This window comes from Muntiacus reevesi, chromosome X (genome assembly GCF_963930625.1).
Source record: "Muntiacus reevesi chromosome X, mMunRee1.1, whole genome shotgun sequence".
NCBI classification, from domain to species: Eukaryota; Metazoa; Chordata; class Mammalia; order Artiodactyla; family Cervidae; genus Muntiacus; species Muntiacus reevesi.
In genome coordinates, this window is record NC_089271.1 from 22,430,130 (window position 1) to 22,445,789 (window position 15,660).

Below are 15,660 nucleotides of genomic sequence, written 5' to 3' on the forward strand. Positions count from 1 at the left end.
AAAATCTGCAAACAATTCTTCCTAAATATTCAAAAAGTAGTTTTAAACTTGTGGAAGACAACAAAATACCGTAAAAAAACAGATATGTAGTCTCTTACTACCACCTTGCTCCCTCACAGGAGAGGTGTAAGGGTTGGTGGTGTCTAGTTCATGTAATGCCACAAAAAATGATTATGGTAAAAGGAAATGCTGCTTCTGGAAGCTACAGAGAAGAGACCCAGGTCTCCCAGAACAGCCACTTTTCCTTTTATACAAAAGGAAATCGGTAGGCCTTTTGGAAGAAGAAAATTTCAACCTACGTCTAATTACCCTTCTCTCTCCACAGCTTATGAACTCAGTCACTTCCTTCAGTGTAAACCAAGATTACTTGCATATATAAAACTCCATTTCTTTAACACATGGTGCATAAATTCAATTAATGAGGACAGTTTTAAGCCACTACCGTTAGCACAACACTGTCCTCAGTGCTATGGGTCACACCAAAGAAACAGACAATGATCTTGCTCAACATTAATCATCCTGAGTTTCCTCCAGTCTCCAAGATTTGAAATCAGAATAATATTGCTTTTCTCCTAACCCTCTAGGAAATTTCAGAAGTAGGAACTGGAACATTCTTCAAACATAAGAAGAAAGGTATTAATGGAAAACATGAAGCAGTTACACTTGGTGGTATTACTGGTCTCTCTTTCTCTAGGAATCAACTGTTTATAATCTCATGATATAATTTCCCCTATGTTTTTTTTAAAATCTCATGTTAAATTTCAGGTAGTAAATAAGGAACTCAATATAGGCTGAATTGGGAGCATTAACAATGGGAGGTTTTAAAGATAGAAGCCTTTAAAGGGGTTCTTTTCAGGAAGCACATTATGTAAGAGTTTTCTAGACAAAAAGAAAATGCACTTCTTACCTCCTACCAACAAGTAGCTGTTGGGAAACAGTGTTTTCGCTTGCATAAGTGCCCTTGCGTGACCTGAGTGGAAGAGGTCAAATATTCCATCGGCATATACTCTCACGGGCCTGTCAACTGTGGAAGAAAGAAAACATCATCAACAGAACTGCAGAATAAGGAATCCCAGTCACCTGATCCTTCCATCAGTACAGCACTGTAAGAAGGTTTACCTGGAGAAAACACAATGTCTATATACCATCAGTTGCATATTAGTGCATGAAATTAATTTTACCAAGAAGTTCTTTTCAGGACACCAAAGGAGAGTAAAAACATAACAAAATTAAGATTGACCCAGAACGCACATTTTAAACTGCAGAGCATTGGGGAATTGTCTCGGCCCAGAGTAGAGTCTCAGGTGGCTGAGTTGGCAGATTTAGACAGACCAAGCATAACCAAAGGGTTGGCAGAGTCAGGCCAGCAGGAATATCAAGGTAGGAGTGACTGGGGAGCTCAATGAAAGGCCAAACGAGTTCACCCTGGAGTCTGGTAGTCCCAAACAAAGACCCCTAAGTCCTATTCCCAAAGGTAAAGACGCTGCTGTGCACCTCCTCCAAGTCACCATCACAGAGTGAAATTCAGCCTTGGCAGGTGTATTTACACCACAGAGATTGGCAAGTGTTCAAGTCAGGGCTTAATTCTCTCTGGAGGGTCAGTTGTTACACATTTACCACTGCACAAAGGTCTTGATATACTACTCTTGATATGATACTCTTGATATCCTAAGATATGGGGCAGTGGGGCAAAAGTTACATGTGTGGTGCTCAGGGATGGAGGAATGTGACCCATACTACATTCATCCCTAGGGAGAACGGTCAAGAGAGACAGAGACTCTCAGTGTGAAATATAGTGCTCTGGGAAGTGCCATGTCTTCAGGAAGAGGGACACACTTCATCACAGCTTCCTGGGAGTCAGGTGACTGCTCAGAAGTGCAGAATGACACTTTTGCTGAGCCAGCCCAAACACCCAACACTTCCAATAAGAGGGAGGTACCAGGAGGTAGAGGGGTTGGGCGCCAATGTTTACACCATTCTGGACTCTCAAAAACACTAGAAAGTGAAAATATAGCCAACTAAGGGCTTCCCTTGTGGCTCAGCTGGTAAAGAATCCGCTTGCAATGTGGGGGACCTGGGTTCGATCCCTGGGTTGGGAAGATCCCCTGGAGAAGGGAAAGGTTACCCACTCCAGTATTCTGGCCTGGAGAATTCCATGGACTATGTTGCAAAGAGTTGGACACAACTGAGCAACTTTCACTTCACTTTCACAAGCTAAATGTGGCCAACTGAACACACACACTCTCATCTCCACTCCCTCTCAAACACCACAAGAATTACAGAGAAAGAATTAAAAAGGGATAATCCCCCAAGGACAGAGGAAACAACGAAGGCAATGACAGTGGATTAGAGATGTCAACTGCAATTTGGAAAGTTGGTTGTCAAGTGCTGGGTATCTATAGAGAAGAAGAATCAGAGGTGGGGCAGATGGGGAAAGGATTGCTGGTTGGTTGGCTTTACGAGCCTAAGATTCCTACTAACTTTTTAAAGACACATTATATTGATGTTATACATTTTTTCAAAAAGAAATCAATGCAAATTTCTGTTGGATGATCCTCAAGTCTTAGATTTAAAATTGTGATTATTTTTTTACATACTACAACCTCATTAATTCAGAACATAAATTGAAAGGAACATTACATTAATATATTCAGATGGTACAATGCTTCTAATAAATTAAATTTTTCTAATAAAAAAACTTGAGAGACTTTATTTCAGATAAGGAATTGCAATTATTCCCAATTATACACCATTTTGAGCAAACAGAATTGCCTTCACAGGATTATACTGTATTCTAAATAAGGCACAGTAAATAGAAAATACTTTGAAATAACAAACTGTCTAATGAGGGATCCTTGGTTTCAAAGCTCTTATTCAATTTGATTTCAATTGAGGAAAATTTGTTTTAAGATATAAACCCCAAGGGAAAGCAGATGGCAGTTTTGCAGAACTTTTTGTTATTGATTCAGAGGTGATCAAGATAAATAAATTCAGGAAGCAGGGAAGAAAGAAAAGTGAAGTGAAGAATGATGATATAATTAGGCTATTTAGCAGATCTTTGAAGAGTATTTATGGAGTTGATTTTGCAATAAGCTCACTTTTTTTAATTGTAGTGTGTCAGCAATTGCCAGACTAAGAAATTCTGCAGGACCAAAAAAACCCCCAAAACCCAGATCTCTTCAACAAATAAACTTTAAGAGATAAAGAAGGGAGAGAGAGATGAAGAGGGGATCTTAGAGATTAAAAGATATATTAAAAATATCTCAACATATTGTAATGTACAGACATAATTTCGATTTGGGTTCAAGCAAACTATAAATAAATGATGACATAAGACAACTGGAGGGATATATGTATACATAGAGCTGATTCACTTCACTATACAGCAGAAACTAACACAATATTGGTAAAGTAACTAGACTCCAATAAAAAAGAAAAGACAATTGGAAATTGGAACACTAGATAATTGATTATATTAAAGAATTACTGTTAATTTTTTAGGTAAGCTAATGGTATAATGGTTATATCTTAAAAAACCAGAGCTCTTAATTTTAAGACATTACAGAAATATTTATGGATGAAATGATATGAAGCCTGGGATTTTGTTGCAAACAATTCAAGAGGGGAGAATTTATGAGGCAAGACTGGCCACAGGATGGTGGTTTTTAAGCATGGGTGACAGACACATGAAGGTTCATTATATTCTACTTTCATGAATGTTTGAAATTCTCCATAATATTTTTAATAGACTGTGGCTTAACTTAATTTGCATATATATTTGCTTTAATCTTTGGTTGGAGGTTTTTCTGGACATCCTTTTAGGCATCTAGGGACTCTCCAAGGAGGCTATGCTGAGAACCACCGACCTGTGAAGCTACAGGTCTGGCAATGATCAAAAAGTCTCTCCATGGTGGAAAGACCTTAAAGTAGCTCCCAATGACTCCCACCTCATGCCCTTCTTGCGTCTGTGCAATCCGCTCCCTTTGAAATGGGAGTAGGACCTATGCCTTGCTTCTAACCAGGAAAATATGACATCAGTGATAGATGTCTCTCCCATAATTATTTTACAGAGTGTAAGTCTCCAATTTGCTAGCAGACTCGATCTTTCTCCCTTAGTGGCTTTGAAGAAGCAAGCTGCCATACCTTAGAAGGGCCATGTGGCAAGGAATTGCAGGTGGCTTCTAGGAGCTGAGGGTGGTCTCTGGCCGACAATCAGTAAGAAGCTAGGCCCTTGGTCTTAGAGTTACAAGGAAATAAATTCTGCCAACAACCTGAGTGAGCTCGAATACACATCTATCATGAGTCAAGCTTTCAGATGAGAAATGAGCCGAGTGACACTTTGAATGCAGCCTTGTGAATCTCTGAATAGAGGACTCAGCTAAGCCAGGCTCAGACTCCTCACCCATGGAAATTATGACATAACGAATATGCATTGTTTTAAGCCACTAGATCTGTGGTAATACATTAAATATCATAGAAACTGAATACAATGGCAGGATAGATTTCCTGCCTACAGATTATTATGCTTTTTGCAAAGTACTTAAGGTAAATTCCTGTTTATCCTAAACGACCACAGCAAGGTAGATCAGATAAATGTGATGTTCTGGCAAAATGCAAATCTGTATACAACTCATTAATTGCCATAGTTCAAATAATTTATTAATAAATATGACAAACTACATGTAACACCAAAATGATGCTGAATATTTTCTTGAAGATCATGGATACAAATAATTACCACAGTACACTACTGTGGGTAAAATCTGATTATTTTAACTACCTGGATCTTACATTCCAAAGTTCTGTAAGCTATTCAGCATCTTAAAGTAGAGGGAACAGTAAAGAGGGCTGTACTTAACACACATCTCACACCATTTACAAAAATTAACTCAAAATGGATCATAAACCTAAATGCAAAGCTAAAACTATAAAATTTCTAGAAGACCTGAGAAAACCAAAAAGATACATGTACCCCAATGTTCACTGCAGCACTATTTACAATAGCTAGGACATGGAAGCAACTTAGACGTCCATCGACAGGTGAATGGATAAAGATGATGTGGTACATATATACAATGGAGTATCATTCAGCCATAAAAAAGAACAAAATTGGGTCATTTGTATTGATGTGGATAAACCTAGAGTCTCTGTCATACAGAGTGAAGTTAAAAAGAGAAAAATAAATATCATATATTAACATCCACTGGATCATCGAAAAAGCAAGACAGTTCCAGAAAAACATCTACTTACTGCTGCTTTATTGACTACGCCAAAGCCTTTGAGTGTGTGGATCACAACAAGCTGTGGAAAATTACTCAAGAGATGGAATACGAGACCACCTGACCTGCCTCTTGAGAAATCTGTATGCAGGTCAGGAAGCAACAGTTTTTTTAAAAAAATTTATTTACTTTAATCGGAGGCTAATTACTTTACTATATTATAGTGGTTTTTGCCATACATTGACATGAATCAGCAACAATAAAAGTTAGAACTGGACATGGAACAACAGTCTGGTTCCAAATAGGAAATGGAGTACGTCAAGGCTGTATACTGTCACCCTGCTTATTTAACTTATATGCAGAGTACATCATGTGAAATGCCAGGCTGGATGAAGCACAAGTTGGAATCAAGACTGCCAGGAGAAATATCAATAACCTCAGATATGCAGATGACACCACCCTTATGGCAGAAAGTGAAGAAGAACTAAAGAGCCTCTTGATGAAAGTGAAAGAGAAGAGTGAAAAAGCTGGCTTAAAATTCAACATTCAGAAAACTAAGATCATGACATCTGGTCCCATCACCTCATGGGAAATAGATGGGGAAACAATAGAAACAGTGAGAGACTTTATGTTTGGGGGCTCCAAAATCACTGCAGATGGTGACTGCAGCCGTGAAATTAAAAGACGCTTGCTCCCTGGAAGAAAAGTTATGACCAACCTAGATAGCACATTAAAAAGCAGAGATGTTACTTTGCCAACAAAGGTCTGTTTAGTCAAGGCTACGGTTTTTCCATTAGTCATGTATGGATGTGAGAGTTGAACTATAAAGAAAGCTGAGTGCCGAAGAATTGATGCTTTTGAACTGTGGTGTTGGAGAAGACTCTTGAGAGTCCCTTGGACTGCAAGGAGATCCAACCAGTCCATCCTAAAGGAGATCAGTGCTGAGTGTTCATTGGAAGGACTGATGTTAAAGCTGAAACTCCAATACTTTGGCCACCTGATGCGAAGAGCTGATTCATTTGAAAAGACCCTGATGCTGGGAAAGATTGAAGGCGGGAGGAGAAGGGGACGACAGAGGATGAGATGGTTGGATGGCATCACCGACTCAATGGACATGAGTTTGGGTGGACTCCGGGAGTTGGCGATGGGCAGGGAGGCCTGGCGTGCTGCGGTGCATATGTATATCAGGGTTATGTGTATGCCTAGAGCTGATTCACTTTGTGGTACAGCAGAAACTAATACAACATCGTAAAGCAATTATATTCCAATTTTTAAAAAATAAATAAAATTTCTAGAAGAAAAAAATCTTAGTGACTGAGTTTGGAAAAAATTTCTTAAATAGGAACCAAAAAGGACACACTATAAAACAAAAAAAATTTATATATTAAACCTTATTTAAAATCTGTATTCTTCAAAAGACATATTTACAAATATGAAAAGGCAGGTCTTCGGGAGAAAATATTTGGAAAATATGTATTTGAGACTTGTATCTGGAATATATAAAGAACCCTCAAAACTCAATACTAAGATAAATAACTTTTTTAAAAGAGCAAAAAAATTTCAACAGCCATTTTGCCAAAGAAAATAGAGGATAGCAAATAAGGGCATGAAAAGATCTTCAACCCCATTAGTCATTAGGGAAACACAAATTAAGGTCACCCTGAGATATTACTTCTTACTCATTAGAGTGGCTAAAAATTTCAAAAATTATTGACCATACCAAGTGTTGGGGAGGATATAGAGCAAATGGAACTCTCATACACTGCTGATGGGAATGTATAATGGCACAAATGCATTGGAAAGCAGTTTGGCAGTTGGTTAAAAAGCTAAATATATACATACCATATGGCCAGATAGGAGGCAATCATCAACTACATTACATGTGAATTCACATTTTTGCAGGGCATGTTATGGGGTTTCTTGATATTGTTTCAGATTTAGGCAACAATAAAAGGGTGATTATTCATTTTTTCTTATGGCTCTTTAAAAGGAGCTTGTTAACAACGCCTTAAAAGTACATTTGGGGTACTTCCCTGGTGACCCAGTGGTTAAGAGTCTGCCTGTCAATGCAGGGAACATGGATTCAATCCCTGCTCTGGGAAGATTCCACATGCCACAGGATAACCAAGCCCAGGCACCACAAAACCTACTAAAGCCCACGAGCTCTGGAGCCTGTGCTCCGCAACAAGAGAAGCCACTGCAATGAGAAACCCACACACCACAACTAGAGTAGCCCCCACTCGCCACAACTAGCGAAAAGCTGTGTGAAGCAACAAAGACCCAGTGTAACCAAAAATAATAAACATAATGAATAAACAAATTATTTTTTAAAAGTACACATGGATTTACAAGGCATATGTATTTCACTTAATCTTTCCATCAATTCTGTGAAGTAGGTAGGGGAGAAAGGACTTACTATCCTCTCTCACAGAGGGACAAATGAAAGCTCAGTAAAACTGAGGAGCTTACCCAGCATCATACAACTGACTTAAGATACGAAAATGTGATATATATAATATGATAGAGTTTGAGTGCAAGCCAAACTCAAATATTCTTCTAACTCATGATGCCTCCTAGAAAACTACATGCCAATACTGAGTCTTTTAAAAAGAGAAAGATAGACTATTACTGAATGCCCAATCTTTAGTATTGTTTTTATGTACAACTGATGTACAAAAAAGGTGGCAAAAAATTAAACTTTTAAAGTCTAATAGTTTCCTATTTATGAAGTTTATATAGTTTTTTTAAATGTTTATTTTATTTATTCATCTTGGCTGCCTCGGGTCTACTTGTGACATGAGGGTTTAATTGCTCCCTGGCATGTGGGATCTTAGTTCCCAGACCAGGGATTGAACCTGCATTCCCTGTACTGCAAAGCAGGTTCTTAACCACTGGACAACCACAGAAGTTCCTATAAAGTTTACATAGTTTTATATAAACTTTATCATTTTCTCCTACTTAAAGGCAGTGATGCTACTTTCAGTCAATGATCGACATTTGCTTTTTAAAATACATTAAAGTTGAAAAAGAGTACATCTAAAGAAAAATTAAGTAAATTATAGTACAGGTGACACATAAATAAGGCAAAATTCATTAAGGTGGCTCTTGAAACATGTATTTTGAAAGCTTTATACATATCACCATATGAACTGAACAATGCAAATTCCCTTTTTGTGAAGGAAAGTAAGAAATCAGAACTGAGTTTCCCTTAGTCAACTTTACTGAAAAGGAACCTATGAAACAATCATTTGGACTTGTCCTTTATCTCCAGGCAGAGGACTGATTCTTTATGTCTCAGGATACGTACTAATAAACCTTGGAGGGTCATAGCTCCACAACTGGACAAGTTCAGCTATGATTAAAGGTGCCAGTTTCACTCAACAACAATAAAAAACAACCCAATCAAAAAATGAGCAGACCTAAACAGACATTTCTCTGAAGAAGACATACAGATGGCCAAAACCACATGAAAAGATGCTTAACATATCTAATTATTAAAGAAATGCAAATCAAAACTACAGTGAGGTATTACCTCACACCAGTCAGAATGGCCATCATTAAAAAGTCTGTAAATAAGAAATGGTGGAAAGGGTGTGGAGGAAAGGGAACCATTTTACATAGATGGGAATGTAAGCTGGTACGGCCACTATAGAGAACAGTATTTTTACCTCCAAAAGGTAAAAATAGAATCACTGTATCATCCAGCAATCCCACTCCTAGGTATATACCCAGATAAAACTGCATTTCAAAAAGATACATACACCACTATGTTCACAGCAGCGCCATCTGCAATAGCCAAGACATGGAGACAACCTAAATGCCTGACGACAGACGAATGGACAAAGAAGATGTGGTACATATATATGATAGAATATTATGCAGCCATCAAAGAGATGCCATTTAGAAAAAAAAAAAAAAAAAAAACAATGCCATCGATGTCATAAAAAAAAATGCCATTTGCAGCAACATGGATGGACCCGGAGATCATCATACTAAGCGATGGAAGTCAGAAAGAAAAAGACAAAAACCATGTGATATCACTTAAATGTGGAAACTCAAATACAATACAAATCAACACATCTACAAAAGCAGACTCACAGATATAAAGAAGACTTGCAGTTGCCAAGTAATCAAAGTAGGGGAGGGAGGGAATGGGAGTTGGAGATTAGCAGAGGCAAACTGTTAGATATAGTATGGATAAATGAGAAGGTCCTATTGTGTTGCACAGGTAACTAAATTTAATACCCTGTGACAAACCATAATGGAAAAGAATATAAAAAAAGAATATATGTGTGTATATAACTGAGCCACTTTGCTGTACAGAAAAAAACTTACACAACATTGTAAATCAACCATACTTCAATAATTTTTTATAATGTGCTAGTTCCAACTGCTCTACTGTGATCCTTCTCTTAAGGTTCATCACTCTCTGACCCTCACAGATGAGGTCCAGGAGCTAAAAGCTATGAGCAGCCTCTCTGAGAATTTATACACCAGCCCCTGTTTGGGTAGACCTAAGCCTGTGAAACATAAAGTAGGCCATTGTATGAAGTCATAAAATAGGCTAGTGAAGGAGTTAGTGAAAGACTTTAGTTGCAACTATAATCCTGAAACACACTGTAAACCCCCAATACAAGTCTCTTTCCTCTTTTTGACGGGATGTTCAAGACAGCACCACAGAAGGGTGCTTACTAGTCTTGAAAATTACCAAACACTTCAAAAAGGTAATGACGTTTTTCTTGGTTTCTTAAACAATAGTCAAATAGCAAGATATTTTAAAAACTCTGTGAGCCCCTCTAGTAACAATCAAATGCAACAACTATTCTTTAGGTAACTGCCACAATACTTGCTCCAACCACTAACAGCAGTTACTCTTAAGCAGTGGTTCTAGCAGTATAGTCCCAGGACAGGCATTATCCAGGAACTTGTTAGAGATGCAAATACTCAAGCCTCACCCAGACCAAAATCTGGGAGAGGGGCCCAGCAGAGGGTTTTAGCAAGGCCTTCAGGGAGTTCTAAGCAAGCTAAAGTTTGAGGACCACTCTCAGTGACTATCAGAGTGTGGTCTAAGATGAATATGTGCCTTGTAAGTAATCAAAGCACTAACTTCTTGTCACATTTTAACGCTGATATTAAAAGTTCTAAGTAGGGCTTCCCCAGTGGTCCAGTGGTAAAGAATTCACCTGCCAGTGCAGGAGGCACAGGTTCAATTGCTGATCCAGGAAGATCCTACAGGCCACGGAGCAACTAAGCCCATGCGCCAGAACTATTGAGCCTGTGCTCCAGAGCCCGAGAGCCACAACTACTGAGTCCACAGGCCACAACTACTGAAGCCCATGTGCTCTAGAGTCTGTGCTATGCTACAAGAGAAGCCTCCACAATAAGAAGCTCACACACTGCAACTACAGAGTAGCCCCCACTTTATGCAACTAGAGAAAAACCTGTGCACATCAATGAAGACCCCGCACAGCTAAAAAAATTAAAAAAAATTTTTTTAAGATGCTCTAAATAAAGGATTTCCTAACAGAAGTTCCCTTGGCCAGATGCCCACCAAACATCACAAAAATTCTCCTGGATGACTTCCCAGTATGGTCACCTGAGATAAAAGGGGGAGAATTTCTGAGAGTAGTGGTTCACCTGTGCTCCATCTCATCCCTCCTCTAATGACCTGTGTACCACAGAGCCCACCGCACAGGTATTTTCAAATGCACCATATTATTCTGGCTTGATTCTCAGGCTTTAAACCTCTTGGCGGGACTTCCCTGGTGGTACAGTGGGTAAGAATCCTCCTGCCAATGCAGGAAACGCAAGTTCGATCCCTGCTCCAGGAAGATCCCACATTCCATGAAGCAATTAAGCCTGTGTGCTACCACTACTGAACCTGTGCTCTAGAGCCCGTGAGCCCCAACCACTGAGCTCACATGTCCTAGAGCCCATGTTCTGCAACAAGAGAAGCCACCGCAATGAGAAGCCCGTGCACTGTAATCAGGAGCAGCCCCACTCACCACAACCAGAGAAAGCCCGAGTGCAGCAACAAAGACCCAGAGCCACCAAAAATAAAATAAATTATTAAAACAACAACAACAAACAAACGAACACTTGGCAGTTAGCCTACAGGTGCTCAATCTCACTCAATCAGCCTATAGCAGGTCAAACTCTCTCCGATTCTATTTCCAACTGATGAGCTCCTTTTCTTGGTTCAATCTTTCATTTGTTCAATCACTCATTCACAAAATATTTACTGAGCATACAGTACTTCTCCAGGTACTGGTAAAACAGTAGTGGGCACGGAGATGAGATGGCCCTCCCACTACAGAAGATCGTAGCTTCTGTCTTGTTCACACACTCGCCAGCCGCCAGTTCAAAGTCTGAGTATGTTCTCACTGAGCGCCACAGGGCAGCCCATCGTGGTGGACAAAGCAGGGGTATGAGGTGAAAAGGACCTGAGATCAAATCCCAGCTCTACCAGTTAGCTAGCACATTTGACAAGTTACTTTCCAGTTCTCCAAGTGTCACCTGCCTTGTCAGCAGAGAGGGCACAAAAATACCCACCTTAACCAGTTTTTGCAAAGACTAAATAGAGTACATACAGGGCACAGCACCTAGCAGATGGAGAGCAAGTTCGAATCCCCTTTCCTTTCCCTTAGAAAAGTAGGATCCTTTTCTGTTCGGACCTAAAGTTCATCCTTTAACTTGAAGTCAAGTCTTTTCTCTTCATAACCACTTGGACTTTCATTCCACCTTTTAGACTTATTGCTGCATCAGCATTTCTCAGGCTATGGTCTATAGCTCACCAACTTCAGAATCACCTGGGCTATTTGTTTAAAATGCAGATGCCTGGGCTCCATCCTAGATTTAGGAGTCTGGGAGAGTGAGCAAAACCTCTGCTGCTTACAAACTTACCAGGTGATTCTTTGCACACTGGTTTAGCTGCTTGCTCTGCACTATCTCCTCAAGGCTTTTCTTGCCTAAATTTTCACAAGTCATTATAAGGACTTCCTTGGTGATCCAGTGGTTAAGAATCCGCCTGTCAACACAGGCAACGTGGGTTCAATCCCTGGTCCGGGAACTAAGATCCCACATGCCACAGGGCAACTAAGCCTGTGCACCACAACTAGAGCAGTCCCATTCACCATAACTAGGGAAAGCCTCCACAGCAACAAAGACCCAGTGTGGCCAAAAATAAACAAGTAAATTTTAAAAAAGAAGTCACTACAAAGCCCTCTAACTGTCTGCTCTGCTCCTCACTTCACTCCCTCGAAGCTCTTCTTAAAGGGGCACAGAGTGTCATGGCCAACTGATCAAGCTTGAGCACAGACAGGTTTGAGATCCAATCCCAGCTTCAGCACTTACCAGTGGTTCTCAAAGCGCGGTTCCCCAGCAGCAGCCTCACCTGGGAACTTCTTAGAGATGCACATTCTTGGGTCTCACCCCAGCTGGACTGAATCAGGGGGTAAGGCCCAGCCACCTGTGTTTTAATAAGCCCTCTGGGTTATTCTGAGACAGACTCAAATGTGAGAAACACTGCCACTTACTAGCTAAACGATCTTCTGCAGATTCACAGCTTCTCAGGAACTGGTTTTGTGGGAGACAATTTTTCCATGGACTGGGGTGGGGATGGTTTGGGAATGATTCAAGTGCATTACATTGATTGTGCACTTTATTTCTATCATTATTACATCAGCTCCACCTCAGATCATCAGGCGCTAGATCCTGGAGGTTGGGGACCCCTGGTCTAAAGCCTTCACTTCCTCACCTGTAAAATACTAAACATATCAACCACATAGGGTTGTGTTAGTAAAATGACAATAAAGATAAAGAACTTAGTGTACAGTAAGTACTTAATAAATATCTGCTGCTCTTAAGCAAACTGTCCTTTGTCCCATGGATTCTATTACATTTGGGATGTTTATTTTTTGGGCTGGCAAGTGGAAACCATAGCATTATGCCATCTCAAATGGCTCAAGGCTCACCTGCTGGACTAGTCTTATTTTTCACTCCATCCCAATCGACAGGAACACCACTCACTCACTCCCTATCATTGTGTCTTCACTATTCCTCTCTCACTTGACCACAATATCCTTCCAATTTCTGTGCACAAAGAACCCATCGTACTTTTCCCGAAAGATCAGCTCAGGTCTGGGATTAGGTCTTGCCTGACCGCTTGAAGCCAAATGAATCTGCCCTTCTCAAAACTGTCAGCTATCATTTGTACTGCAGGATTTAACCCCTAAGCACATGCATGCAAGCTACTGGTGGGATTTTATTTCCTATCTAGTTGTCTTGTCTCTTTAATTATAGTGAACGCTCTTAGGAAACAGAGATAGCACCTTACAGTTCTTTTTACATCTCTTCCCTCTCCATCTCTGGTAGGGGCTAAAGGAATGAACAGTAAATTCCTAGAGCAGAGCCAGGGCACACTTGGAGAAACTTTTAAAACACAGACTTTTAAGAATGATAATAATTACAGTAGCGTAGGTTTGTCTATGACTTCACAGTTTAAAAAAAAATGCAATGGTATGTTGTCGAAAAAAAAACACAATCTAGTTGTCACAAAAAGCCTGCTTAGGAATCCTGGCCCTGTTTGCACATGAGGAAACAGATTCAGACTGTTCTCATGACTGGCCCAGGCAGCAGAAAGTAAAAGAAGAGAGCTGGGGCTCCAACTCCAGTGTCCTGCAACATCTTTTCCTTGGCTACTTTGTTTGGTCCAGTTGATTGCCATCGGCATTTACCCTTCCCACCCTGTGCGATCACCTCTAGATGCATGTCTCCAATTTGAAGCGAGAGCTGCTCACATAATGATGGGCCTTTCTGCCACTTGAGATGTCAGGACAGGGCCCGTCCGGAGATTAAGTAGTACAGCCTCACCTGGTGTCCCTAAGCGGGCTTGAGCAATAGTCAGTTTCTCATGGGGTGCTTGGCACTGACAACTGGTTTCATCTGCAAATGGGGCAGGTGCAGTCAGGGTCTAGAAGGAAAAAAGAGAAAGGGAGTAAATTTAGTCTGACAGCCTTGGCTTTAGCACTGACTTCCCCTGAAGTTTTATTTCTGTTGGCTACATGTGGATGATTAAGTAGAAGATATCCACTCAGTCTTTCAGAGAAATATCATACTGTTAAAAGAAAAACAGGGGTATTGTTCATGAAGGCTTTTTTTTCCCCCCGACTGATGCTTCAGCAATAAGCTCTCCAGCATGTACTATCTGCCAGGTACCAGACGTGGTGCTCTGGACATGGTCTCTCCCCCAGGCCCTGCAATACCCTACAATGGCTAGACACTGCTCTCCTCCTATAGGCATTGTCCTGCAGTGCAGGACGATATCATCTCTGCATCACAGAAAAGGAAACTGAGGCTTAGCAGGATTAAGGAACATGCCAAGTCATGCCCCCTGGAAAGGCATGATGCTCAGCTTGGAGCACTTCACAAACAACCAGGGCAGACTTCAAACATTCAGACTTACCCACACCCGGGGGTACTCGGCTGGAAGGAATGCCATGGTCAGGAGTGTGGCAGACATCTGTATTTCACACACAGCGGCCTGGCCAATCACAAACTCTGACGTCTCTTTAGCGCAAAGGCCCAAGCGGTTATCTGTGCCCAGAGAGGGCCTAAAAGCCCAGCGTTTCTGGCGGGCTGCAGATAACTGCTCCTCTCTGATTGTTCCAACAGCCACTAACGGCTGGAGGCCCCGCCCCAGGCAGCTCGGGCTGGGGCTCTGGGGAGCGCTGTCAGAGAGATGTAGTCACTTGGAAGCCTGCCCAGGAAGTGGCTCTGCATTTTTGAGTCAGCCTCTTAAAATGAAAACCTCACTCTCTCTAGATAGAGGAAGACAAAGTGAGCCGTATTTCTATAAACAAGGGGCAAGTGCAATCCAGAATCCATCTGTTGTCTTTGAACTATGTCCTTACCGTGGTCATCGCTACCTCATCTTCAATATTTTTAAAGCTGAAGGTGATGAGTCACTGTGAATGTTACTCATATTGCTGCATGAATTATTTCTTAGAGATAGACACAGGTGTTCCTTAACTTGGGAAGACTAAAGAATGATCCACACATGTGAAGGGGGCTGTGAGACTGCCATTCATTCACTCATTCACTTATATACATGTCAGGTGTCATCTGAGAACTGGAGGTAGAAGCATAGATAAGACCAGTCCCCATTCTGGAGGGACCCCCATGCTCCACTGACCTGCCCCTACCCTCACCCCATAGTTGCACCTTTCGCCCTGGGAGCTGGAGTCCTGCCCTAAAGTTGCCTGGAGACCTCTCAGTTGCCTGAGACTTTCTTTTTTATTTTATTTTATTTTTTATTTTATTTTTTTTCAGTGGGCTTTGTCATACATTGATATGAATCAGCCATAGAGTTACACGTATTCCCTATCCCGATCCCCCCTCCCACCTCCCTCTCCACCCGACTCCTCTGGGTCTTCCCAGTGCA

The 15,660-nt window shown here is 40.9% G+C and overlaps 1 protein-coding gene across 4 annotated transcripts in view; it reads right to left on the reverse strand.

Annotated features, from left to right (window-relative positions):
* PCYT1B (phosphate cytidylyltransferase 1B, choline) overlaps positions 1–15,660 on the reverse strand; it is a 120,721-nt gene that overhangs the window by 70,952 nt on the left and 34,109 nt on the right. For 3 of the 4 annotated variants that reach the window (XM_065915223.1, XM_065915222.1, XM_065915220.1), the window contains exons 2-3: positions 14,091–14,190; positions 908–1,024 (exon numbers count right to left, since the gene is read on the reverse strand). In XM_065915223.1, the coding sequence (XP_065771295.1) occupies positions 908–1,024; positions 14,091–14,190 (217 nt within the window). Of the gene's footprint in view, positions 1–907; positions 1,025–14,090; positions 14,191–14,682; positions 14,850–15,660 lie in introns of those variants that run through there. The other variant, XM_065915221.1, reaches the window with a different exon arrangement.